Below are 24,939 nucleotides of genomic sequence, written 5' to 3'. Positions count from 1 at the left end.
GTAATGACCAGCACCCTTTCTGCGTGGTAGCTGCCTTCAGCTCTCACATCCAGTCTCAGGCCCAGCCCCATGTGCTGCAGTCCCAGGTCTCTATCCCAGTTATCTCTACCTCCATTGCTGCTCTGACTTCACCTTCTCCCTTCTGCCTGGAATTTTACATGGTCTCTCCTCTGGCCCTGTGGCTTGAGTGTCTCTCAATGGGCCACACTGTCAACAAACTAGAGTTCTAATGAACCAGTATTTATTCTGGATCTTTCTTTCTCTCTAATGCTGTGATTTGCCCAGCTCACCCTGGAATTGTGATCCAAATGAGACACTTGGGCACAGTAACAGGGATAAAACAGTCCGAGCTCAGTCACTTGCAAAGCTATCACTGGTCTTCTTTTCCCGCCTATCGCATCTTCGGGTATAATACTGCTGAAATTTCAAGTTCCTACCTATCCTCACCTCAGCTTCTGCATGATGCAGGGTCCTTGTTCTGTGATGAAATCACTCCTGACAGTTGATGGTGCTTTTGTCTCTCCTCATGGTGTGTCGTCAACATTCCCAGGCTTTCCACAGCATGTCCAGGATGGCCTTCCTCATAAGAATATTGGAAGATAAAAAAAAAATGAGTGGGAAATCTCAGAAAGGGAGACAGAACATGAGAGACTCCTAACTCTGGGAAACAAACGAACCAGGGGTGGTGGAAGGGGAGGTGGGTGGGTGGTGGGGGTGACTGGGTGACGGGCACTGAGGAGGGCACTTGATGGGATGAGCATTGGGTGTTATGCTATATGTTGGCAAATTGAACACCAATAAAAAATAAATTAATAATAACAAAAAGAATATTGGAAGATATCACTCTACTTTCCAAAATTGTCCCGTGGCTTCCCATTGCCTGTAGTGATTCTCAGATTTATTTCAGGTCCTAATCCATCCTGGCATGTCTATAAAACGTGGTGATTCCTTGGCCTTAACCCAAAGATTCCGACTCAGTGATGAGACCTCAGTCTTCCTTTCTAATGAGCACTCTAGGGCAATGCTTCTCAAACTTTAAATGTGCCAAAACAAACAAACAAAAAAACAAAAAACAAAAAACACAAAAAACAAAAAACAAAACACTTAAATGTGCCTACAAATAACCTGGGAGCTTAATAAAATGAAGAATCTGACTCAGTGTAGGTCTGAGGTGGGCTTGAGATGCTACATTCTTTTTTGTTTTGTTTTGTTTTTAGACTTATTTTAGAAAGAGAGTGTGACACTGAAGAGGGGGAGGGGGAGAGGGAGAGAGAATCCCAAGCAGAGCACAGAGCCTGATGCAATGCCAAGTTCGATCCCAGATCCCTGAGATCATGACCTGAGCCAAAATGAGGAGTCGGATACGTAACCAACTAAGCCACCAGGGCGTCCCGAGGTGCTACATTCTAACAAGTTCCCAGGTCATACTGATGCTGCTGGCCCAGACCACAGCTGGCACATTGAGGCTTAGGAATTCTCTACGGGATTCTGATGCAGATGGTCTGAAATACTGACCTAGACTTGAGGATAAATTTAGAGCACTAGCAAGGCCTACTTGCAACCTGTCCAGCTTCCTCTCTCATCACTGATTTTTGGCATCCTGCTTCCTTGCCACTCCTTCTCCTCAAATATGTTTCAGTCCTGTCCTGTATGTCCCAGCAAGGCTGACCTATACGTGTTCCTGCAAATATGGTAAGAGATCACCTGCTTCCCTGCTGCTGTTTACCCTTTCTCTGGTTATCCAGAAGATTAAGTCCTATTCATCAGTTAATCCAGGCCTTGTCATGCCTGCTCTGTGGAGCTGTCTCTGACTCCCTGCAGGGGACTTCAGCATTCTTTGACCTATACTTTTTTGGGGGGGGGGCCGGGGGTGGGGGGGAAGGTGATTATCTGAACATATCTCTTTCACAGTAGGGTACTGCAATAAGGGATTTAATTGAGATCTAGTTGACATAACCTTAATTTCAGGTATAGAGTAATGACTTGATATCTGTTCATATTGTGAAATGATCACTACAGTAACTCTAATTACTGTGCGTCACTCCACACAGTTTTTTGGTCTTGTATTGAGAACTGTAAGGTCTAGTCTCTTAGCAAATTCCAGATACATTATACAGTATTACTAACTATCGTCGCTGTGTTGCACATTACATCCCCATGACTTCTTTTGTAACTGGAAATTTGTACCTTTCGGCCATCATCATTTATTTCACCCACCTAGCAATCTATTTTCTAGAAGTATCTGTATCTAGAAGTTTTATTATTTTTTTTTTCAATTCCACAAACAAGTTGAGACTGTGTTTGTCTTTCTCTGACTTACTTCACTTAGCAGAATGCCCTCGAGTTCTATCCATGTTATCATATATGGCAAGATTTCTATCTTTTCATGACTGAATAATATTCTACTGTGTATATATAACTACATTTTCTTCACCGTGATCTGTCGATGGACATTTACGTTATTTCCATGTCGTGGCTGTCATAAATAATGGTGTTATGACATGGAAGTATATATATATTTTTTTAATTAGTGGGGAGTCTTTTGTTTTTAAGATTTTTATTTATTTATTTGACAGAGAGCACAAGTAGCGCAGTAGCAGGCAGAGAGGGGGGGGGAAGCAGGCCCCCCCGACTGAGCAGAGGGCCCAATGCGGGGCTTGATCCCAGAACCCTGAGGTCATTACCTGAACCACCCAGGTGCCCTATGAGTTGGTGTTTTTGTTTCCTTTGGGCAAATACCCAGAGGTGGAATTGTTGGGAGGTACTGTAGTTCTATTTATAACTTTTGGGGAACCTTCATACCGTTTTCTGTATTGAAAATATACAATTTACATTCCCATCAACAGTGCGCGAGGGTTCCCTTTTCTCCACGTTTTCACCAACACTTACTACCATCCTGCTGATAATCCACATTCCAACAACTGTTATCTCGTTGTGATTTGGATTTGCAGTTCTTTGATGATTAGCTATGTTGAACACCTCATGTACCTGTTTGCCATGTGTATGTCTTCTTTGGGAAAATGTCTAGTCCTCTGCTTATTTTTTTGTTTTTGTTTTTGCTGTTGTATTGTAGGAGTTCTTTATATATTTTGAATATTAACCACTTAACCAGATGTATAATTTGCAGATATCTTCTCCTATTCAGTAGGTTGTGTTTTCATTTTGTTTTTGTTTGCTTTGCAGGAGCTTTTTAGTTTGATGTAGTCCTACGTGTTTATTTATAATTTGTTGCCTTTCTGTGAGTGTCAAATAAAAAAAAATCACTGCCAAGACTGATATCAAGGAACTTACCATGTTTTCTTCTTGGAGTTATATGGTATCAGATCTTAAATCTAAATCTCTAACCCAGTTTAAGTTGATTTTTGTGTATGGTGAAAGATAGCATTGGTTTCTTTTCTTTTGCACATAGCTGTCCAGGTTTTCTAGCACCATTTGTTAAAAAGACTGCCCTGGGGATCCCTGGGTGGCGCAGCGGTTTAGCGCCTGCCTTTGGCCCAGGGCGCGATCCTGGAGACCCGGGATCGAATCCCACGTCAGGCTCCCGGTGCATGGAGCCTGCTTCTCCCTCTGCCTATGTCTCTGCCTCTGTCTCTCTCTCTGTGACTATCATAAATAAATAAAAAATTAAAAAATAAAATAAATTAAAAAAAATAAAGAGTCTACTGTGGTGCCTGACTGGCACAGTTGGTAGAGCATGAGATCTCAGAGTTGTAAGCTCAAGGCCCCCCAAAAATTAAAAAAAAAAGACTGCCCTTTCCCCATTATATATATTGGTTCCTTTGTCATAAACTAATTGGCCATATATGCATGGGTTTATTTCTGGGCTGTTTTGTTCTGTTGATCTGTGCATCTCTTTTTATGCCAGTAACATACTGTTTTGATTACCAAAGTTTGTGATAGAATGTCCAGCTGAGAAGCATGATGCCCTCCAGCTTTGTTCTTCTTTCTCAAAATTTTGCTCTTTGGGACCTTTTGTAGTTCTGTACACGTGTTAGGGTAGTTTTTTTCTACTTCCAAAAAATGCCATTGGAATTTTGATAGGGTTTGCAATGAATCTGTAAATTGCTTTAGATAGTATTGTTAAAACGTCCATATGTTCCAGTCCATGAGCACAGACTTACTGGTCTTCAATCACTTTCATCAATGTCTTCTTACATTATAGATTGTGTGCAGATTTTTCATCTCCTTGGTTAAACTTATTCTTTAAATGCAATCATAAATGGAATTTTTATTTCTTTCTAAGTAGTTCATTATTGTACAGAAATGCATCTGATTTTTATATATTACTGGTTTTGTACCTTTAATTTTACTGAATTTGTTTATTCTAACAATTTTTTTGGTAGAGTCTTTAGAGTTTTCTATATATAATATTCTATCAAATAGTGACAGTTACCTTTCCTTTCTGATTTGAATGACTTTTCTTTTTCTTGCCTAATTGCCTTGGCTAGGACTTCAGTACGGTGTTGAATAAAGTGGTCTTATCTTCTTTCTGCTCTTACGGGGAGAGTTTTGACTTTTCAGCATTGGTACGATGTTAACTGTGGGCTTATCACATTTGTCATCTATTATGTTAAGATATATTCCCTCTATACACAGTGAGACTTTTTTTTTTTTTTAACATGACTGGGCATGAATTTTGTTAAATGCCTGATTGATTTTTATGGATGTTGAACTGTCCCTGCATCTCTGGAAAAAATCCCACATGGTATATGATCCTTTTAATGTAATGTTGATTTCAGTTAGCTAATAATTTGGGGGAATTTTTTTCTTTATAATATTTTTATTTTTTTAAAGATTTATTTTTATTTTTATTTTTATTTTTTAAGAAATTTATTTTTTATTGGCGTTCAATTTGCCAGCATATAGAATAACACCCAGTGCTCATCCCATCAAGCGCCTCCCTCAGTGTCCTTCACCCAGTCATTCCCACCCCCCGCCCACCTCCCTTTCTACCACCCCTTGTTCGTTTCCCAGAGTTAGGAGTCTCTTATGTTCTGTCTCCCTTTCTGATGTTTCCCACTCATTTTTTCTCCTTTCAATTTGGGGGAATTTTTGCATCTGTGTTCATCAGGGACACTGGCCTGTAGTTTTATTGTAGCGTCCTTTTCTGGTTATCCTCCTTCTTGGTAGGAGGATAATATGGCCTTATAAAATGAGTTTGGAAATATTCCTTCCTCTTCACCCCTCCCCCCCTTTTTTTGTTTTGAAGAATTTGAAAAGGATTGGTACTGTTCTTTAAATGCTTGATAGAATTCACCAGTGAAGCCATCTGGTCCTCGACTTCTGTTTAGGAGGTTTTTGATTACTGAATCAATTTTCTTACCAATAATTGGTCTATATTCAAATTTCTATTTTGTCATGATTCAGCCTTTGTAGGTTATGTATTACTCTTCTACGAATTTATCCATTTCTTTTAGGTTATCCAGTTTAATGGTATAGTTGCTTACAGTAGTCCCTTTGATATTTCTATTGTATCTGTTGTTAATGTCTCTTTCATTTCTGATATTTTGTCCCTTCTTTTTTTTTTCTTGGTGATAATGTTTGTCAATTTTGTTTATCTTTCAAAAAACCAGCTCTTGGGATCCCTGGGTGGCGCAGCGGTTTGGCGCCTGCCTTTGGCCCAGGGCGCGATCCTGGAGACCCGGGATCGAATCCCACGTTAGGCTCCTGGTGCATGGAGCCTGCTTCTCCCTCTGCCTGTGTCTCTGCCTCTCTCTCTCTCTCTCTCTGTATGACTACATAAATAAATAATAAAAAATAATTTAAAAAAAACCCAGCTCTTATCTCATTGATTTTTATTGTCTTTGAGGTCTCTATTTCATTTAGGTATGCTGTGATCTTCATTAATACCTTCATTCTACTTACTTTGTGCTTCAGTTCTTTTCTAGTTCCTTGAGGTACAAAGGTTGGTTATTTATTCGAGGTCTTTCTTGTTTCTTGATGTAGGTAGGCATTTAGCTCTATGAACTTCTCTTTTAGAACTGCTTTTGGTGTATTCCCTAAGTTTTGGTATATCGTATTTTTACTTTTATTTGTCTCAGGGTATTATTGGCATTCTTTTAATTTCTTTGATTCAGGGAGCATGTAGTTGTTCAGGAACATATAGTTTACTCTCCACATATTTGTAAATTTTCATTTTCATCTTGTAACTGATTTCTATTTTTATACCATTGTGATCAGATAAGATGCTTGATATAATTTCAGTCTTCTTAAATTTATTAAGACTTATCTTGTGGCATAACATAGGATCTATCCAGTGGAATCTTCCTTGTGTACTTGAGAAGAATTTGTATTCTGTTGCTTTTGGATGGAATGGTCTTTGTGTGTGTGTATGTATGTATATATGCGTGTAAGTACATGTACGTGTATATACATAGTCCATCTGGTCTAATGTGTCATTTAAGAATATTGTTTCTTTATTGATTTTTCTGCCTGAATGGTCTATTGATATAGGTAGCATATTAAGGTCCCTTATTATTATTAGATTCCTATCTGTTTCTCTCTTGAGGTCTGTTAATATATGCCTTATATATTTATGCGCTCCTATGTTATGTGCGTGTATGTGTGTGTATATATATATATACACACACACAAATTATATACAAATATATATTTACAAAGGTAATATTCTTTTGGTGGCTTTGACCCCTTATCATTACATAATAACCTTCTTTGTCTCTTTTTATAATCTTTGTCTTAAATTCTATTTTATCTAATATATGTATAGTTACTCCAGCTTTCTTTTGGTTTTTACTTGCATGGAATATATTTTTCTATCTCTTCACTTTCAGTCTGTGTCCTTATATCCTAAACGAGTCTCTATTTTTAATCCATCTATCCACTCTGTCTTTTGATTGGAGAATTTAGTCCATTTATATTTAAAGTAAGTATTGATTCATACGTATTTATGTATTATTGATTGTTTCCTGGCTGTTTTGTAGTTCTCTTTCCTCTGTTCCTTTCTTTTCCTCTTGTTTTCTTCCTTTGTGATTTGATATTTTTCTGTAGTGATATAGTTTAGTTTTTTTTCTCTTTTTGTGTGTGTGTGTCTAGCTACTATAAGGTTTTGCTTTGTGGTTCCCATGAGGCTTCCACAAAATAATTTATAACTGGTTTAACTTGATAACAACTGAAGTTGGAACACATTCTAAAGCTCTATATTTTTACCCCCTTACCCCTGTGAAACCTTTTTTAGATGTCACAATTTACAGATTTTTATCTTGTGTATGCAGTAACAATTTATTATAGTTATCATTATATGAATACTTTTGTCTTTTAACCTTCATACTAGCTTTATAAATGATTAACCCACTACCTTTACAACATTAGATTATTCTGAATTTTACTACACATTTACCTTTACCAGTGAGATATACACTTTTGAATGTGTTCCTGTTAAGTAGTACCCTTTTGTTTCAGATTAAAGAAGTTCTTTTAACAGTTTTTGTAAGGCTGGTCTAGTGGTGATGAACTCCTTTTGCTTTTACTGCTCTGGAGTACTGTTTATTGCTCTAATTCTGAAGGACAGCTTTCTGGGTAGGGTATGGTTGGTTGGCAGTGTTTTTGAATATAATCATGCCACTTTTTTCTGGACTGCAAAGTTTCTGCTGAAAATCTACTGATAGGGGTTCCTTTGTACCTAACAAGTCGTCTGTCTTTTGCTGCTTTGTATTTTTTATTTATTTTTTAAAAGATTTTATTCATGAGAGAGACACACACAGGGAAAGAGAGAGGCAGAGACATAGGCAGAAGGAGAAGCAGGCTCCATGCAGGAAGCCTGATGTGGGACTCGATCCCAGGACTCTGGATCGTGCCCTGAGCCAAAGGCAGGTGCTCAACCGCCGACCCACCCAGGCATCCCACTCTTGCTGCTTTTTAGATTCTTTCCTTGCCTTTAACTTTTGACAGTTTCATTATAATGTGTCTTGATGCGGTTCCCTGTGGTTTTACTTGGATGGGAACTTTATGGGCTTCCTGGATCTGTATGTCTATTTCCTTCCCCCAGGTTAGAGAAGTTTTCAGCCATTATTTTTGCAAACAAGATTTTTTTCTGCTCCTTTCTCTCTTCTCCTTCTGAGACCCCTATAATGTGAATGTTGGTCCACTTGATGATGTCTTATAAGTCTCTTAAGCTCTCCTGACTGTTTTTCTTTCCTTTTTCTTTTTGCTGCTTTGATTAGATAAGTTCGACTGCCCTCCTTTCTTCTGCTTCATTTAGTCTGCTTTTGAAGTCCTATGTTGTGCTTTTCACTTTAGTTTTTGCATTCTTCAATTCTGTGACTACTGCTTGGTACATTGTATATTTTTGAAATTCTGAGTTTATTTACTTCCAAGTTTGGCAGGTTTTTTTTTTTTTTGGCAGTTATTTTTATAACCATTATTTTGAACTCTTTTTTTAGGTAAATCACTAATCTCTATTAAAGTATTTTTTTCTCTAAATTATTACCTTATTCTTTTGTTTAGAACATATTCCTCTGTTTCATCTTTTTTTCTCTCTCTCTAAATTGGTTTCTGTGTACTAGTTAAAATGATCACCTCTTCCAGTCTTGAAAGAGTGTTCTTATATGAGAGATGTACCTTATCTTTCAGCCTTTCCCTAGCTCTTGGTTGTCTTCAAACCTTGTTCAAGTAGCCTGCTTTATTCTAGTGGTTCCCAGTAATTGAGGGTGTGCCAAGACAGGTCAGTGTCTCAGAGAGGAAGATCTTGGTTAGCATCCACAGTTACCCTGATTGGAAGCTAGACCCTCAGGCAACAGCTTTTAAAGTATGCAAATATACTTCTTTTAGGGAAAGTCTGGGTGACAGTTATTTCTTTCTGCTCCCTCTACACTGATCCCTGGGTGATAGCCACTTAAGAACTATTTCTTCCTTTGCTATTATACTGTCATAAACACTAGCCCTGCTGATCATCAAGCTAGACTATCAAGGCTCAGCAACAGCCCAGAAAGCTGGGATGCCAGATGTGTACATAAGCTCCTTTAAAGACACCAATGATCTGGGTAGGGCCAAGAGGAAGCACATAGATGGTGATGCCTGCCTCCCCAGTCTCTAGAGAGGATTAATGTTGGTCCCTAGATATGTGTTTCTTACAAGCCTACCTCTCATGCCATAGCTCTGAAGATAAACTAGTGGGATTTTTTCTCAGTAAGACTTTGGGTGTGATTCAGTCTGCCATCTCTGTGCTATCCTATGGGGTTGGGGGGTACCTGGTTAAGAACTCTTTCTCCATAGTCCTATGGGGCCCATAAATGTAAGCCCCCTGGCCACCAGAGCAAAGCAATCAAGGGATGTCCCCTGCTTTGCCCTGTACTTTGATTGCATTTTTGTACCCGGGTTCTTGAACCATTGTCTGGAACAATGATCATGTGTATAGCAGTTGTTTGTTGGAATACTTTTTTCTCCTACCTGGTTGTAGGTTCCTTAAAATTTCTGTCTTCTTTGTATTCTAAGCTCCTAGTATAACCTATATGGCACACAGAAGGCACTAAGTGCCTGGAATGACTAAATGACTAATACTTCACCATCATGAAGTGGAGCGTGTGGATTCTCTTTTACATATGTTAAATGTTGCTGGCTCATTGGAGCTCTAGTTGCCCTTGTAAATGACTATTGGTAGATTATAAAACAATTTGAATGACACTGACCCACACTACCTCAAAATAGTTCTTATTCTTAAGCTCCTATCCAGGGTTTGGGTATTGTAGTTCTCTCTATTCGAGTTATTTTCTTTGTGTGCTAGTATATTGCTTGGGGAGTAATTTTTTTTTTCTCTTGACTCCTTTGATAATTGAGATGAATGAGTAGACGAATAAAGAAAGGAAGGAAGGGGGCAGCCCGGGCTCAGTGGTTTAGTGCTGTCTTCAGCCCTGGGCCTGATCCTGCAGACCTGGGATCGAGTCCCACGTCAGGCTCCCTGCGTGGAGCCTGCTTTCCCTCTGCCTGTGTCTCTGCCTCTTTCACTCTCTCTCTGTCTCATGAATAAATAAATAAAATCTTAAAAAAAAAAATGAAAGGAAGGAAGGAAGTCAGGAAGGTAGGCAGGCAGGCTAGATAGGTGTCAGCCCGGAAACCTCATTGTCTTCTCATGCTGTTTATCAGCATGTACCTTCATAAACTTGATTTCACAGCAGAGGGAAATTTATATTCTCTCCAGGACACCTTCATTGATTAAGCCAGGTATTTTATGACAATATTTTAAAAGGCTGTGTTCCTTCTTTTTTTTTTTTTAACCTTGACTTTTAAGCACAAAATTCTGTTTTTCACTTAATATATTTCTGTGATGGGGATTAAATTTGTTTTTTAATTTTTATTTTTTAAAAGATTTTATTTATTTATTCATGAGAGACACAGAGAGAAGCAGAGATACAGGCAGAGGGAGAAGCAGGCTCCATGCAGGGAGCCCGATGTGGGACTCGATCCCAGGATCCCGGGATCACACCCTGAGCTGAAGGCGGGCGCTTAACCACTGAGCCACGCAGGCATCCCTGAGTGATGGGGATTTTAAATGCAAACAGGCAGTCTTTTTTTGAGTCTTTGTATATATTAAAATTTTGCTAATAATTTTACTTGTTTCCAGTATTATTTATTCATTTTGCTTGTTTCAATCTAGTGTGGATTTTATTCTGCTAATTATTTTTGTCAGTTAATATTCTGGAGCCACATTAACTGCTTGCTAGTTCACAACAATTTTGTTCACAGGAACTTCATTTATTCCAAATAATGGCAACAAGGTGGGACATGTTGGTCAACACTCAAAATCAGTATGAGAGCCAAGAATTAAAATCTTATTGTCAAGCAGGTATTTAAGGAATATCTGCCTCCTTATTTGTTTTCCAACTAATCCCTTCCTGAAAGAACCCTTATGTGGGATAATTTGTAACACATTTTTTAAGGAATGCATAATCAGGAAAGCATTTACTTTTTGTCAAAAATATGCCATGAATTTTTAATCCATGTGTACACAAATTATAATTTGACAGCCATAATCTAGAATTGATTTATTGCTCTCCTGTGTTTATTTTTCTTCTCAGATGATTTCTGTACATTTACTAATAAATCATTCGGTGGTGCTTCCCATTTGTTATTAAGATCAATGTCAGCAAATAATTCCATCTTGAGCATTAATTTAAAGTTTCTGTAAAACATACTGAAATTTATCTCAGTGATCTCAAATAGCTTTATGGTGATTTTTCTTACCATTCAACTTGATGCCATAAATACTTTTGGCACATTAAAGAGAGGCAGTAATAAGCTATACCTCATTCAAAGATGAGTTCATAGGAATGGTGAGGTCTTATGATTTTCTAGTGACTGAAAGCTCTAGATCTTTTCAATATAGACTTCCTATGAATTTTGGTTAGGCTAGATCTCTCATTTCAGAAATATATAGATTTCTGTAAGTAAACATGAGGCTTTGCATTTATCTTGCCTATACTTCAGCTTATTTGGGAATAGTCTATATTCCATACTCCTAATCCTAACATCCAATGTATTTTATTTCTACCAGTTGAAAAATGTGATAAACATCCTTTTAGCTCTGCCCAGATTGTTGGAAAAAAATTAAATCATGATAGGGAAAGTTACATGGGAGGTGCTAAGGGGGTCATCCTTGTGTCTTGCAGCATTATTAATTTAAACCATGATGAGGAGAGCTTACCTTCTTAAATGTCTCCCAGGAGAAACAATAAAATATAGTTTAATTTTTTACTAAGTTACTTTTTTAATGAGTGCTATAATAGTATGTTGTTGAGAAAAATTTTTATTGTTCACAGATCCAGATTCCTTTTTTTTTCCTATTTTTGTACGAAAGAGCATTTCTGCAAGGATAATTTTAACTATTCAGTTTTTTTAATGTAATGCGTATATTGACACCCTAGTCTCTTTTGAAAACCTTCCAGTTTTCACTTATAGCATTTTATTTGTTTTACTCATTTGTGGAATAAATCACCAGTAGATTTTATTGTTTTTTATGATACCTAAATGCAAACATGAATTTTTTTCAATATCTCTACTTTCAGAATATTTTTCCCAGCACTTGGGCGAATATGAGAATGTACTTGCAGCACTTGAAGACCTAAATCTCTCCATCCTGAAGGCAATGGGCAAAACAAAAAAAGTAAGATATTGGAGTTTATTTTCTGTAAATCTCTTCTTTGAAATAATTTTCTTGAAAATCCTGCTTATTTCCTAATCTGTCCTAAAAGTATACATTGGTTTTTATAACCTACTTTTTCAATATGAGATGAGCTATTGTAGCCATTCACAATACAATGACAAAATACTAGGTGCCAGAACTTGTGCTCTTTGCTGAGGATACAAAGAGCTGCTCCATCAGCTCGTGCTCTGGGCGTGAGAAAAGTGTGAAAACATGCAACTGTAGTGCAGCACCACAGAGGGAAGCACAGGATGGGACACCGGACTCCTGCTGGATGAGATGACACCTGAGCAATTACAGATGATGTCATAGCTAGGGAAAGGTAAAACAGATGCATGGAGCGGCCCATTCAGAGGCCCTGCTTTGGAAGGGGGGTGGGACAAGCACAGGGCGTTCAAGTACAGATAGTCTATAGGGTTAAAGTCTCAAATGCCCAAGAGCAGCATCATGAGACATGAAACGTGGTAGAGGGGGGCTGTGCCTTTCATGATGTTGCTGTGGAACATGACGATTTAGACGTGTATCCTAGTTGCAAATAAATCAGCCACATTTTCAGCAACAATGTGGACATTCATGCAGCCTTTTGAAAAGACCATATAAGAATTTGGGATTAGGGTGGAGAATGTGGGGAATAGAATTAGGAAGGTGAGTGAGGAGGCTAGTTCACTAATTTAGGTAGGAGATGTTGGTAGTTTAAAGGTACTGGAAGAAGATACGGAGAAAAGGAAATTTAATTGTACGTCAACCTGAGAGCCTACCAGTAAACCATGGAGAAGGAATGAATATGGGGATGGGAGAAGGACATGTCCAGGGTGAATCCTGGTTTTTAGCTTGTATGCCTAGACAATAGACTGCAAGAAGACCAGGTCTAGGCGGGTAAGAATATAAGTTCTCTCGTAGGCCTGTGGAATCTAAGCTGTTTTGGGGACATTAAGGAAGTCCTAGTATATCATTAGATACATAGATCTGTGTCTGAGAGGTAAAGTGTAGATTGGACATATGTTTGTGAATTGTTAATACTTAGGCAAAGAACTTGAACGACATAATCTACAGAGAGACTATATAGTAAAAAACAAACAAACAAACAAAAAACCTTTTTTTTTTTTTTTTTAATTATAGGAGAGGATCTAACACTGAGTTTTAAGGAACTTCAACTTTTGTTGGTGGGTGAAGAGAATGAGCCAGCACGAGAATTTGAAGCAGAGAGAGGGAATCTAGGAGACTGTAGTGTCTAGAAGTTGAGGAGAGTATTCCATGAAGCATTGAGTAGTCCATAGCATTGACTACTATAGGGAGGTCAAGAGAGGGGACAAGGAAATTTCTTGTCTGTAAATCAAGATATTTTAGTATGTGAGGTGCATACTAGAAGAACAAGAAATACACATTTTTTTAAGATTTTACTTATTTATTTATTTTTAAGATTTACTTATTTATTCATGAGAGACACAGAGAGGCAGAGACACAGGCAGAGGGAGAAGCAGGCTCCATGCAGGGAGCCTCATGTGGGACTCTATCCTGGGACCCCAGGATCACACCCTGGGCTGTGGGCGGTGCTAAACCACTGAGCCCCCCAGGGATCCCAAGAAATACAGATTTTTAAAGCTTACATGGACTTTCCAGATAAAGACAGCAGATTTATGTGTACATCACTGAACTCTGCTTGCTCCTGAAGCCCCCAAAGAAAACGAAAATGAGATTTTTTTTTTTTTTTTTGGTGGGGAAGTAGCAAAAATTGTACTGAAAAGCAAATGAACAAATGGTTGCTGGCAGCAGACCTGACACATTTGACTGCTTGACTTGCAGTGGAAAAGCAGAAAGCCACAGCTTGGCTGTTAGAAAGGCTCAGGCCCTTAGTGGCACTAGTTGCCCCTGGAAATGGATGGGAATGAGGGGGGCTTAAACAGGTGTGTGTGTGTGGGGGGGTGTTGTTGGAAATCTGTGATTCCCTGCTCTTCCCTACCCAGCTGAGCAATTGTGTCTTGACCCAGCCGGGAAGAAAACCTAGACTTGGTCCCTGAAAGGGTTAAAGGAGAAGCTCTCTGCCCTGGGGTGGTGTCACCACAGCTGAGGGAGAAAGTAAAAGTTTAGGAACTAAATGGAAAGACTGCCAGCTATCTTCACCCATTGACCTCCCAGAGTGGTGGCCACTCAGAGGGTTGGCTTCCTGAGGGCAGAGAAAGAGGTTGTCTGGGAGAAATCTTAGCAGTACGATAGGAAGGACCCAGAGCCTCATGGGTGGTGAGCTCAGCCTCTGCTCCCTCTTCTCCCCTTGAATCCTAAAGGCTTGTCCACAGCCCATCCTTAAAGATGCACATCAGCCAAGGGCCACCAGACTCCTTACAGGAAAGGCGGAGACCAAGACAAACCAAAAAGGAGGGAGGATGAGGGAGGGAAGGTGGGAGGGACACAGTAACACAGGGGGCTGTACAGGAGGATGAAAGCTCCCAGTCTCCTCAGCCTCCTCAGAGCGACAAGAGGAGATCCCGCTTCCCTGAAAAGTAGGATGGCCAACAGAACACTAAAGAGCTCTTTGAAATTAAAACAAGAGAGTAGAAATAAAGGCTTAGCAGAATTCTGGGAAATAAAGTTTAGAAAGTCTCCCCAAAAGTAAAGCAGAAAAGAAAGTGTGAGAAAATGGGACCATCAGCCTTATTGAGTTGTCCTATATCCAAATAACCAATCCCACAAAGAAAGAACGGGAGAATGGGATCTGAAGATGTTTTCTCTTGATCTGTTAAGAAGGAGTATTTGGAAAGTGCCTAAGAGTTAACACCTTGGGACCTTCCCTCCAGAAATGATAACTTTTGGGAACCTCTGCTTGGCGGGGCTGGCTTCCCCCCTCCTCCTCTAGGCCTCCCCTTTAGACCGCGTCCTCAGTGAGGCCTTCTCTGACGGCCTTAGTGAAAGAGGTTCTCTCTGATTGTCTCCTGTGCCTGCTGGCAGTGATCAGAATGAGTAACCATGTATTTTGTTTTCCTTGTCTGTAAAGAGGGAGAAGGGCAGTACCTTTCTGACCTTTCTGGGATACACAGAGCCTGATAAAATGTACCCTAAAATTTATTGATTGGCTAAATAGATTGACTTCTATGGATATTCATAGAGCTCTGAAAGCTAAGTTTACTCCTGGAAGAAAAATTGCCCTTCCATCCATCTAAGAAGTGTCCAGATATCCCTTAGCGGGAAGGAAAAGCAAGTACATAATCCTCATTTTCTCACAAATTAAACTAAAATCGTGTTCTTTGAATTAATACAGCGAGGCTTTGTGGGATTTAAATCAAGATCCACCTGTTACTTTGGTGTCTCCGGCACAAAACCTACTTCTTAACAACGACCCTTAAAAATGCATTTGATCTGTGTAATCATCTTGCTTAATCAAGGACGAAAAGATTTTGTTTAAATGGTCTAAGATAAAATTAGGCTCTTTGTGCGATAGCTCAAAGATGAGTGAAATGCAGGAGTTTGACAGTTTCTTTTTTTTCAAGCCACTGTTGGACTGACTGACATCCTCTCCATACTGTCTAGCACAATGAACCCTTCTGAGTGAGCGATCCAGCATTTCTTTTTGAGAATCTCTCTGTATTTTTACCCAGATGAAAAGTCCTGTCTCGGTAGGGAGGGCTGACTGTTCTAGGCTTTTATGAAAAGTGAAATGCAAGCCGTTGGTGCAGTACATCTGTCTGCTGCGTCAGAGAATGGAGAAAATGGATTCCAGCTGCTTCACTTAAGCCCCAGGAGGTGACTCAGGACGGATGCATTGTTACCTCTGCATCCTTCCTCCTCCTGGTCCCTTAACCCAACCCTTTCTCTAGGTCCCCAGGGGTTACCTGGATGATTGCACTTTGCATATTTTTCCCAAATAAACACCATAGGTCAAATACTAAGTGGTCGTTTGAAAGCCTTGAAAGTAGCTCAAAGCCCAACTCCCTATCTGGCTTTGGGATGTCACCAAAAAAATTGTTATATTTCTCTTTCTACCATGGGGTGAGAAGCTAACGTACGTTGTTAGTTTGTAATGTGCTCATGATCTCAAAACAAATGTAGAATTCTGATGCTGAAGTTCAGATTCATCTTGTGCCATTTACATAAGCATCTACGGAATTCTGGATTCCCTTCAGCCTTTACTTTACTGGTAAGGCTCACCAAGGAAATGTTCCTGAGGAAAGTGAAGAGCTGCCTTCTTAAAATAATCACTTAGGGTGTGAATAATTACTTCACCTCTGCGAGGGAAGCTGGAAAAAAATATCCAAAATTAAAATGTATACATATTTTGTAGTTTTCACCCAGAAGTTATTTTTCAAACAAGGACATTCTATAATCTTTAATTGTTTTAAGAAAAAAAAAATAGACTCGAGTCCTAGCATCGTTGCTTCTCTCTGGTTTTCTGTTGCTTCCTAAATCTGGGATCCATAGACACCTTCGTTTTAATCTTCCCATCTTTTCTCCCTCCCTGTCTCCTTATATTTAGCATCTGGGCTCCCTGGGCTCTGTATTCCTTTCACTTGTTAAAACTCATCTTTTTTTTTTTTTTCATTTTTGAGAAAAACCGTGTGTGTATGTGTGTGTGTGTGTGTGTGTGTGTGTGTGTGTGTGTTCTTCTGTGAAGAAGAAATTGCAGTAGGTCTCGGAATTCCTGTCTGGGGAAACCATCACTAATTACTACAGTTTTATGTAGAATTTATCATTAAAAACAAAAACTTAAAAGTGTAGGTGCTGAAATAGTCCCATGTGCGGAATAGTGACAACGCCCTCATAGCTCATAGAAGGCAGACAGATCCTTTTACGTATTCATGAAAATGAAAAATATTCTCGGACTTCATACTAACCATAGGAAAACAAGTGTATTTGACATCCCATTTGAAATGATGTGTCTAAAAAAAATGAAATGATGTGTCTTTTATGTGAGTGTATTGGGGGAAGAGGAGGTAGAGACTAGAGCCACAGGGAATAGGAGAAAAGTATCTGGAGGTTGCAAATTTGGCCCAGTAAGAGGGAAGCCCTGTGTCAGGCCTACACTTTAGGATCCTCTTTTCAGCCTTGACCAGACTTGTGTTCAGTGCAGGCAAAGAGGAACCCCAGGCCCTTGGAGAGGCCGATGTGTTAAGTCTTCCTTGGTGTGGGGGAGACCTGGTTCTCTAGAAGACCCACCTTTCGGTCCTGAAGGAATCTGCGGTATGTGCTGACTCAGAGTAAGGAATCCTGGGCAGAGGAGCTTGCCACCTCTGCCTGAAGAGGGAAAGGGCAAAACGGAGGTTAGAGAACCGACCCAGGTCATGTGAGTATGACTCAGGGGACAATTTAAAGGTGAGAAGAGACCACTTTGAGGTTTACTAGGAGGGCTCAGACGATGGTGCAGGTGATTGAGGCAAGATCATCAGCTGGTGGGTAGGAGGATAAGGAACCCCAGCTCACAGTGAAGCCGAGTCCTCGGGACTTGGATCAGCACCCTCCGGGCAACCACATCAGTATTTCTTCCTAGCCGTTGCTGGGACCCTGCCAAACTCTTGGCCGCTGACCTGACTTCCTTGAGCCAAGTTAACCAGACAACAGCTTAGGGCTTGAGTGGCTCTGAACAAAAAAGGAATGAGGAATAACAGTTGATACCAACTAGAGTGTATATAGTGCCTTGGAGTCTTCAGTGTCCTTCGATATGCGTTATTTCATTTATTCTTCATAACCCCCTGGTGAAGAATGTCAGGCAAATAAAAATATACTCATTTCAAAAATGTGGAAACCGAGTCATAAAGTAGTTAGTTGAGTTACTATCATAAAGTGAGTGAGACTTAAACCCAGTTCTCACTTGAAAATGTTTAATTTAAGGTTTATGTGGTCCCATATGGAACATATTGCAAATATGCAATTCCAAGTTGTATCATGGCACAAAAAAGAAAGGGTCTTTGAAACGATCGAGCTCTTCGGGGTTTAGTTGTGGATCAGCAAAGGCTGGAGACTTCTATCTTCTATGGTTATTTTTAACTTTGTTTTAGGCAAATGAACAGAGCTTTGTGTAATATGTGAAGAACATATGAAAGACATCATAGAAGCAGATAACTAAATGCTAAAATAATAATTAAACACTAAAATATGAATGGTGTATAAGACTTCTAGGCAAGGAAGCTCATACATTTTAAAATGCATAGTCTGTTGTCATCAGAAGAACAGATGGGATGTTAACTAAAAAACAAAGGACGTTACCTGCCATGTCAACTAAGAGATATTTAACTTTTCACCTGGAGAGTGAAATATATCCAAAAGGAAGACTAATGTACTGGAGATCAATAAGCAGAAATATTGGTGGCCTTCTGAGCTCTAGGTAGATTTATAAAGGACCTGAAAGTAGCCAAAATAGGAGCCACCTGATTTTTTTTTCCCAAATAGCTCACTATTCCCACACTATTTCTCCATTTTCTTTCTTTCTTTCTTCTTTTTTTTTTTTTTTAATTTTACTTACTTATTCATGAGAGACACAGAGAGAGAGAGAGGCAGAGACACAGGCAGAGGGAGAAGCAGGCTCCATGCAGGGAGCCGGACGTGGGACTCGATCCCAGGATTCCAGGATCACGCCCTGGGCTGAAGGCGGCGCTAAACCGCTGAGGCACGCAGGCTGCCCTATTTCTCCATTTTCTTATCCCGCTCAATAAAATGCCACATTTCTCATTTGTTCACTACTTGAGCCTATGCCCAAGCTCACTGTCCTATTCCACTTATAAAACTATATTGTCTAGTATTATTAACATGTTGTCTTAATTTTTGAATACTTGGGTATATTGAAAGCATGAGAATGCAGATCTACCCTCACTGTTCTTCTCTTCCACAGAGTTGTTCCATTTATACATAAGTTTTATAGTTGCTTTCCAATTCTCTGGCAATTTTTATGGATTTACATTAAATTTGAAATTTTAAGAGAACTGCCATCTTGGTAATATGCCTTCCCATGCAGCTGCATACATCCTTCATTTATCCAAGCTTCCTTTTAGGTCTCATTAAGCTTTTTATGATACTTCATCTAGCTTCAAAACACATCTTGTTACATCAATTTACAGATATTTTATATTTCTGTTGGTTTTATAAATGGCCTGCCTCTCCATATCCCTAACTTAATATTGGTGGTATAATGGAAAGTGATTTTTTTTTTTTTTGGTATATAAATTTGGTAACTGGGCTAGCTGCCATCTAAAGTAGCTACTCTGTGACATATTATTTATCTTCCCTTGCTAATATTATGGGTTCTAGCTTTGAAATCCATTGCCACTTACTGGAAGAACCAAGCCATCCCTCTGTCTCCCACAGAATCCAACGCTCTACTTAGTCTTTAGCTTTCTGACTCACCTTCTCCCATTTTTTGATCTGAACTTTGAAGGTGCACCTTATGCCTGTTATTATGTAAGATTTCCGATTCTTCACTGCTCCAAGGCCGTAATAAATGTGACTCTACACTTTAAAACCTTATGTCTTAGAGGAACAAGATAATTTTCCACAATGCCAACTGAAACTTTTTAAAAGTTGTCACAAAATACTACAAACTCAAACTTGTAATATATTAACAGGTCCTCCGTTTTTATCAGAGGAGGAAAAAATGAATAATAGAGTTACTAAAAATGTATTTAATTACTGGTGGGTACATGGGGCTGTGAATAAACTTGGCATTCAAAAATGAGAGATCAATGTTTAACTTTAGTGATCAGCTAAAAGTCAGGGAGGAGGTGAGACTTAAGTGAGCCTCAACTTAAGGGGCAGGATTTTAAGAGAGAAGGAAGAGAGAAGGGCCTATAGGTATCAGCCCTTCTTTGACCTTGTAAGTGGGTAGTTGGGGACTGGTTCTGTCAGAGGCCCTCAGTCGTGTTCAGAAGAGGCTATGGTTTATCAGTGGTCAGGGTCAGGTCACACTGCCTACAGTTTGTCACCTTTCGCCTTATTTACTGTTTCTTGAATGAGTGTATAAAAACCAAGCGGTGATCCTGCAAATCATCTTGACAAGACTTAAAAAAAAAAATCCAACAAATTTCTAGATAGGTTGTCAGAGGCCCCAGGTAAACTTCCAGTGTACCCCTGAATCCACAGGGATCCCTACAAATAATCACTTTCTTTTTTTTTTTTTTTCAGGATCACTTTCTATTTTCAGATAATCCTCCCAACCCCGCTCCCTTTTCCCACCCCAACCAGAAATAAGTTATAGTAAGAAATTATTGCATTGTGTGTCATGTACCTATGGTTTTGAATAGCTGTTTATTTTCTTATGGAAATCTTTTTAAAATTCATCTTTCTTAGATTGCTGGCTGGTATGCTTAATTTCTAACAAATTGGGAGTGAAGCATCTGCCTAACGAAGTACAAAATACACTATTTAAACAGAAAAGCTAGTTTATTTGGCCTCAGGATAAGTTCTGAACTACAGTTGTCTTCATGAGGCTATAGCCCTATCTCTAAAGGACTGATCTTTGTTCAAAGCTAAATAAGGGAAGGAGACCTCCATGCAGACATATCTAGGGGGATACACAGCATAGCATGTGATTCTTATGTCATGAGAATCAAATCTGAAAAGCCTTATTTCTTTTGCCTGAAGTGGAAAAGTGCAGAGGGAGAGACTAAAAATTGGTCTGTGTTGTATTTCTCGATCTGACAGGCATCAATTATTATCATGTCATCGTTCTTTCTCTTTCTTGTCTGCTGTTGCACAACAAGGAATACTAAATGTTATTTGAGTATTATTTATTTTTGCCCAAGTCCTTTTTTGAGTAGCATGTACAAAAACAAGATGAATGTGGTGTTACACCTGTGTTTCCAGTGTGGCTTCAGGACGAGAGAGCTCCTGGCCATGTGTTTTTTTGTCTGTCCCCTGTGGAATGATTTAGTCAACCATCTGACGGTTGTGTACTGGCATGTGGTCTGTAGCTCTCATAGCCCCATGAGGTTGTCGTTTGTGGTGTGGTCTGCGATCGCTGGTGTGGTTCAAAAGTGACACACTCCTGGGATTTCTTTGGACTTGGACAAAATGCAGTTTGAATTTCTGTTATGGATCATATTTACTTTTCAAGACTACCAGCTGCCCTGCAAGTGGCCTGACTTCTGGCGGTATGGGAAGCAGATTGTTTTCTGTAATTACACCTGTAGCTGACTGGATATTGGCTCCGTATTACTCTGTGTGATTGAATGTCTCCTCGGGCAACCTCTTAGCTTTTCTTTTTGAACCAAATTGTAATGATACTATAGCTGGCATTTATTGAGCAAATACCACTTCCCAAAAAGTATACTAAATACTTTTGTATCTTATTATACTAAGATTTTAGTATACTTATTATACTAGTATTTTGTATACTTATTATACTAATATTTTATTAGGTAAGTTCCACTTTGTTCCTGTAAGTATATAAAGAAACTGAGGCCAAAAAAGTTTAGGGAACTCGCTCAAGGTCAAAAACCTCAAGCTGATGCCCTCTAAGTTCCTTCCTAGACCTTCTAGGCTTGAAGCTATCAGAGTTTCTAGCCAATTTCTTGAAAAGATGACAAAAACCTTGTTTGGTTGGAAAGAAAAGGAAAAAAAAAATTTTTTTTTGGACTTGTTAGCCACAGTGGTTATCTACTGCTGTGTAACAAATTTCCCCGTAAATTAGCAGTTATTTCATGTAGTTTGCGAAGGTCAGGAATTTAAGAGTTGCTTAACTGGGTGATTCTGACTCAGATTATCATGAGGTTATTGTCAAATTGTGAGCTGGGACTGCAGACATCTGAAGGTGCTTGAGGAATACCTCCTAGCAGCTGTTGGCATGTTCGGTCAGTTAGCTTCAGTTCCTCACGTGGAACTTTCCACAGGGCTGCTCCTATACGTGGCAACTGGCTTTCTCCAGAGCAAGTCCTCACAAAGAGAGACCAAGAGATGTAGGCAAAGAAACCAACTAAAACGAGAGACTAAGATTATCCTACATTATCATACAATCTTGGCAGTAACATCCTATCACTTCTATCACATTCTGTTCATTAGAAGAAGGTCCAGCCCACACCCAGGGGGAGGAAAGTTAAACTCCAGTTCTCCAAGGGAAGAATCAAAGAATATATGTTCCTATCTTTAAAACCACCAGTAAGTAGTAGCCAGCCTTTAACTGTGTGTGTGCACATGTGCAGTGGAATGGTGGAAGGAAATCTTTATTTTCCCTCTTAACATCTGCCTCCATTAAAAGAAACCAAATTGATTTTTAAAAACTGGCCTTCATGTCCGTTCCTTGTGTTAGTTGAATATCAGGAATGCTGAAAAATAGAATCAACTATGCTTTACCTTTAGAAGGAAACCTCAAGCCACATATGCAAATACATGCATAAGGAGATAGGCATCAATAGAGCTGAAGCGCGTATACTGAGATAATACATTTTTTGAGTGAATAGTAAAGATGACTCTTCTACAACAAGCCTTTAAAAAGTAGTTTGGAAATACTAGTTTTCAGAAATCCAGTTTTTTAAATGACTGCGAATCCATGTCTCTTAGGAAAGGCTTGGTTCAGTCACTGGTTCAGTGGAAATGCCATGCTGGGAAATGGAAAAGAATGCACAAGGTTTACGACACTGGTCTCAAGAGACAACCCCCCCCCCCCCCCCCCAGCAGAATTGGGTAATGTGGGACTATCTGCAGCGCAGAGCTTGGAATAGATTGGATAGAAATGGTTCAAACTCCTCACTGTAAGAATAGAGAACAGGGAAGCATTGTTTTGTCCTCCTAATCTGGAAAGTCATCAAGGAGTAAATGGCATTTAAACTGAACTTCAAAGGCTAGAAAGCAAGTCAATGGGCAGAGATTTCTAGAATATAGTGGGAATGGAAGTCCCTCTCAGGAAAGTGAGTGAACATTAGCACATGTGAGCAACACAATGTATTTTCATGCAAATTTGGGGAACACAGTGTTTGGGAAGCATAAAGCTTCTTTGGATGCCAGTGGGTATTCAGGCTGAAAGGCAAATTGGCTGGGAAATTTAGAATTCAATCGTGCAGCAGCTGAGGGACACTGAAAATTTGACAGAATGGAGTTGGTCACCTGTGGGTCAATTCAGTGAGCTCTTATACATTTTTTTTAAAATTTCCCAACTATGACCTCAAAAGTTAGGATAATGTTGACTTCGGTCATAATATTGATCTTTATTCCTTGAAAGAGAAGTTATGCATGTTTTATGCATATTTATGTGTATGTGAATCTAGGTCATTTTTTTATGAATTCTAGGAAGTTCCACTGTTTTTAACAGCATTACTTATTCCACATTAAGAAAATATATAGTGGAACTAAGAACTTTGCTCATTTTTAAAATGCCATTCTTGATCTAATTCTTTTTTCGTTATTATCAGTCAAAATGAGTTAAACAAAGCCAGCATTGCCAGCCCTGTGTGTTTCCCTATTGGAGTATATTTTTATGTGATCCAGGAGTAGTGGATAAAGGCCAAGAATTTTTGGTTTTCAACAACAAGCAAAACGACAATTATGCAAAATGTTTAGAAAATATGTAAAGATTTTTCTTTGTTTTTCTCAAGAATATAAAAATATGTAGAATATCACTCTTCACATAATCAGGTCATTTTTCTACATCTGAAAATCAGTATTAAATGAAATCATGGTAGGTGGAGGGTTAACTCGCAGGTGTTATCTTGCTTGTGTGTGTGAGAGAGATGTATCTTGATTTACCTTATGATTCAGTCATATATGAACCATAGTTATTCTAGGAAACATTTATCCTCATGATTTCTAGCTTTTAAGAAAATTAAATCACTAAGATGCCATCTATCAAATTTTTTGTAATATATACAATAGTCAAAATATTATGACAATAAGCCTTATAAATGAAAAATCACCTATGTGACTATCACCTCAATAAAAGGACCATTTGGAAGGCAACAAAGATTTGAAGAGGACACACTCATCCCCCATGGTTGAATCATTCGTCTGTTCCAGCAATTTTCTCTCTTTAATATTGCTCCCATCCATCATCCTCTTTCCTCTTTCCACTCCTGTCTGGGCCTTGTGAGGCATAACTGCCATGATTCTCACTAGGATTCTTTGCCACAGACACAGAGTGAATTTTTCTGCTTCCAGTGTCGTCTGTCCATCTCACTCCACCCTACAGGATGAGACATCGTTCCTTCAAAATAAGACTTCTCCTGTTCTAAAACCTAAATGGCTAAAAGCTTACAATGGCTCCCCATTGCCCTCAGGAAGAAAGTCCAGATGCTTTGCCCAGAACACATAACACCAAAAACTGGGCTCTTCTTGCCCATCAGCTACCCCTGCTCATCTCTCTAGTCCCACCTCCTGCCAGTGCTGAGTGATTTTGTCCCAGCCACACTTAGCCATTTACAGTTCTCTGAATCCCTCGCAGTCTCTACCCCATTTGGATTTTGCTTGCAGTGGTCCTTCTGAGTGGATGAATTCCTTTGACCTTCCCAGGTTCTTTCTCAGAGCTCCAGTTACCTGCTTGGTTTTCATCTGACTGGTCCTGTAATATTCCTGGTGATGCTACAGGACTCTGCTTAAATGTCTTTCCTCATGCCTCCAAGGGGAGTCAACTGCTCTCAAAGCACCTCACGTGTCCCCACTGATGGCCACTATCAGTTCTCACTTTATCACCCCAGTGTCTTGAAGTGTGTTATTGTGCTGGGGCCACTGAAGCTACTCAATAAATGTGTTTTTACTATATATTAGTTTACAGGAGAGGGAAGGATATGCTGCAGATTACTGCTGAGCATGAGTCATCTGAAAGAAGAGAGGGGCTCCGTGCCTGCAGTCCAGTTTTGGACAAGTTAGCCAAAGTCACAGTC

At 39.3% G+C, this 24,939-nt stretch overlaps 1 protein-coding gene across 1 annotated transcript in view; it reads left to right on the top strand.

Annotated features, from left to right (window-relative positions):
• Positions 1-24,939, top strand: part of NECAB1 (N-terminal EF-hand calcium binding protein 1) — a 187,590-nt gene that overhangs the window by 79,903 nt on the left and 82,748 nt on the right. Inside the window, exon 5 of the mRNA XM_072734344.1 lies at positions 12,018-12,115. Within this exon, the coding sequence (XP_072590445.1) occupies positions 12,018-12,115 (98 nt within the window). The remainder of the gene's footprint in view (positions 1-12,017; positions 12,116-24,939) is intronic.

Source organism: Vulpes vulpes, chromosome 13 (assembly GCF_048418805.1).
Source record: "Vulpes vulpes isolate BD-2025 chromosome 13, VulVul3, whole genome shotgun sequence".
NCBI classification, from domain to species: domain Eukaryota; kingdom Metazoa; phylum Chordata; class Mammalia; order Carnivora; family Canidae; genus Vulpes; species Vulpes vulpes.
Note: the sequence above shows the minus strand (reverse complement) of the source record. Positions and strands in the feature narration are given on the sequence as shown.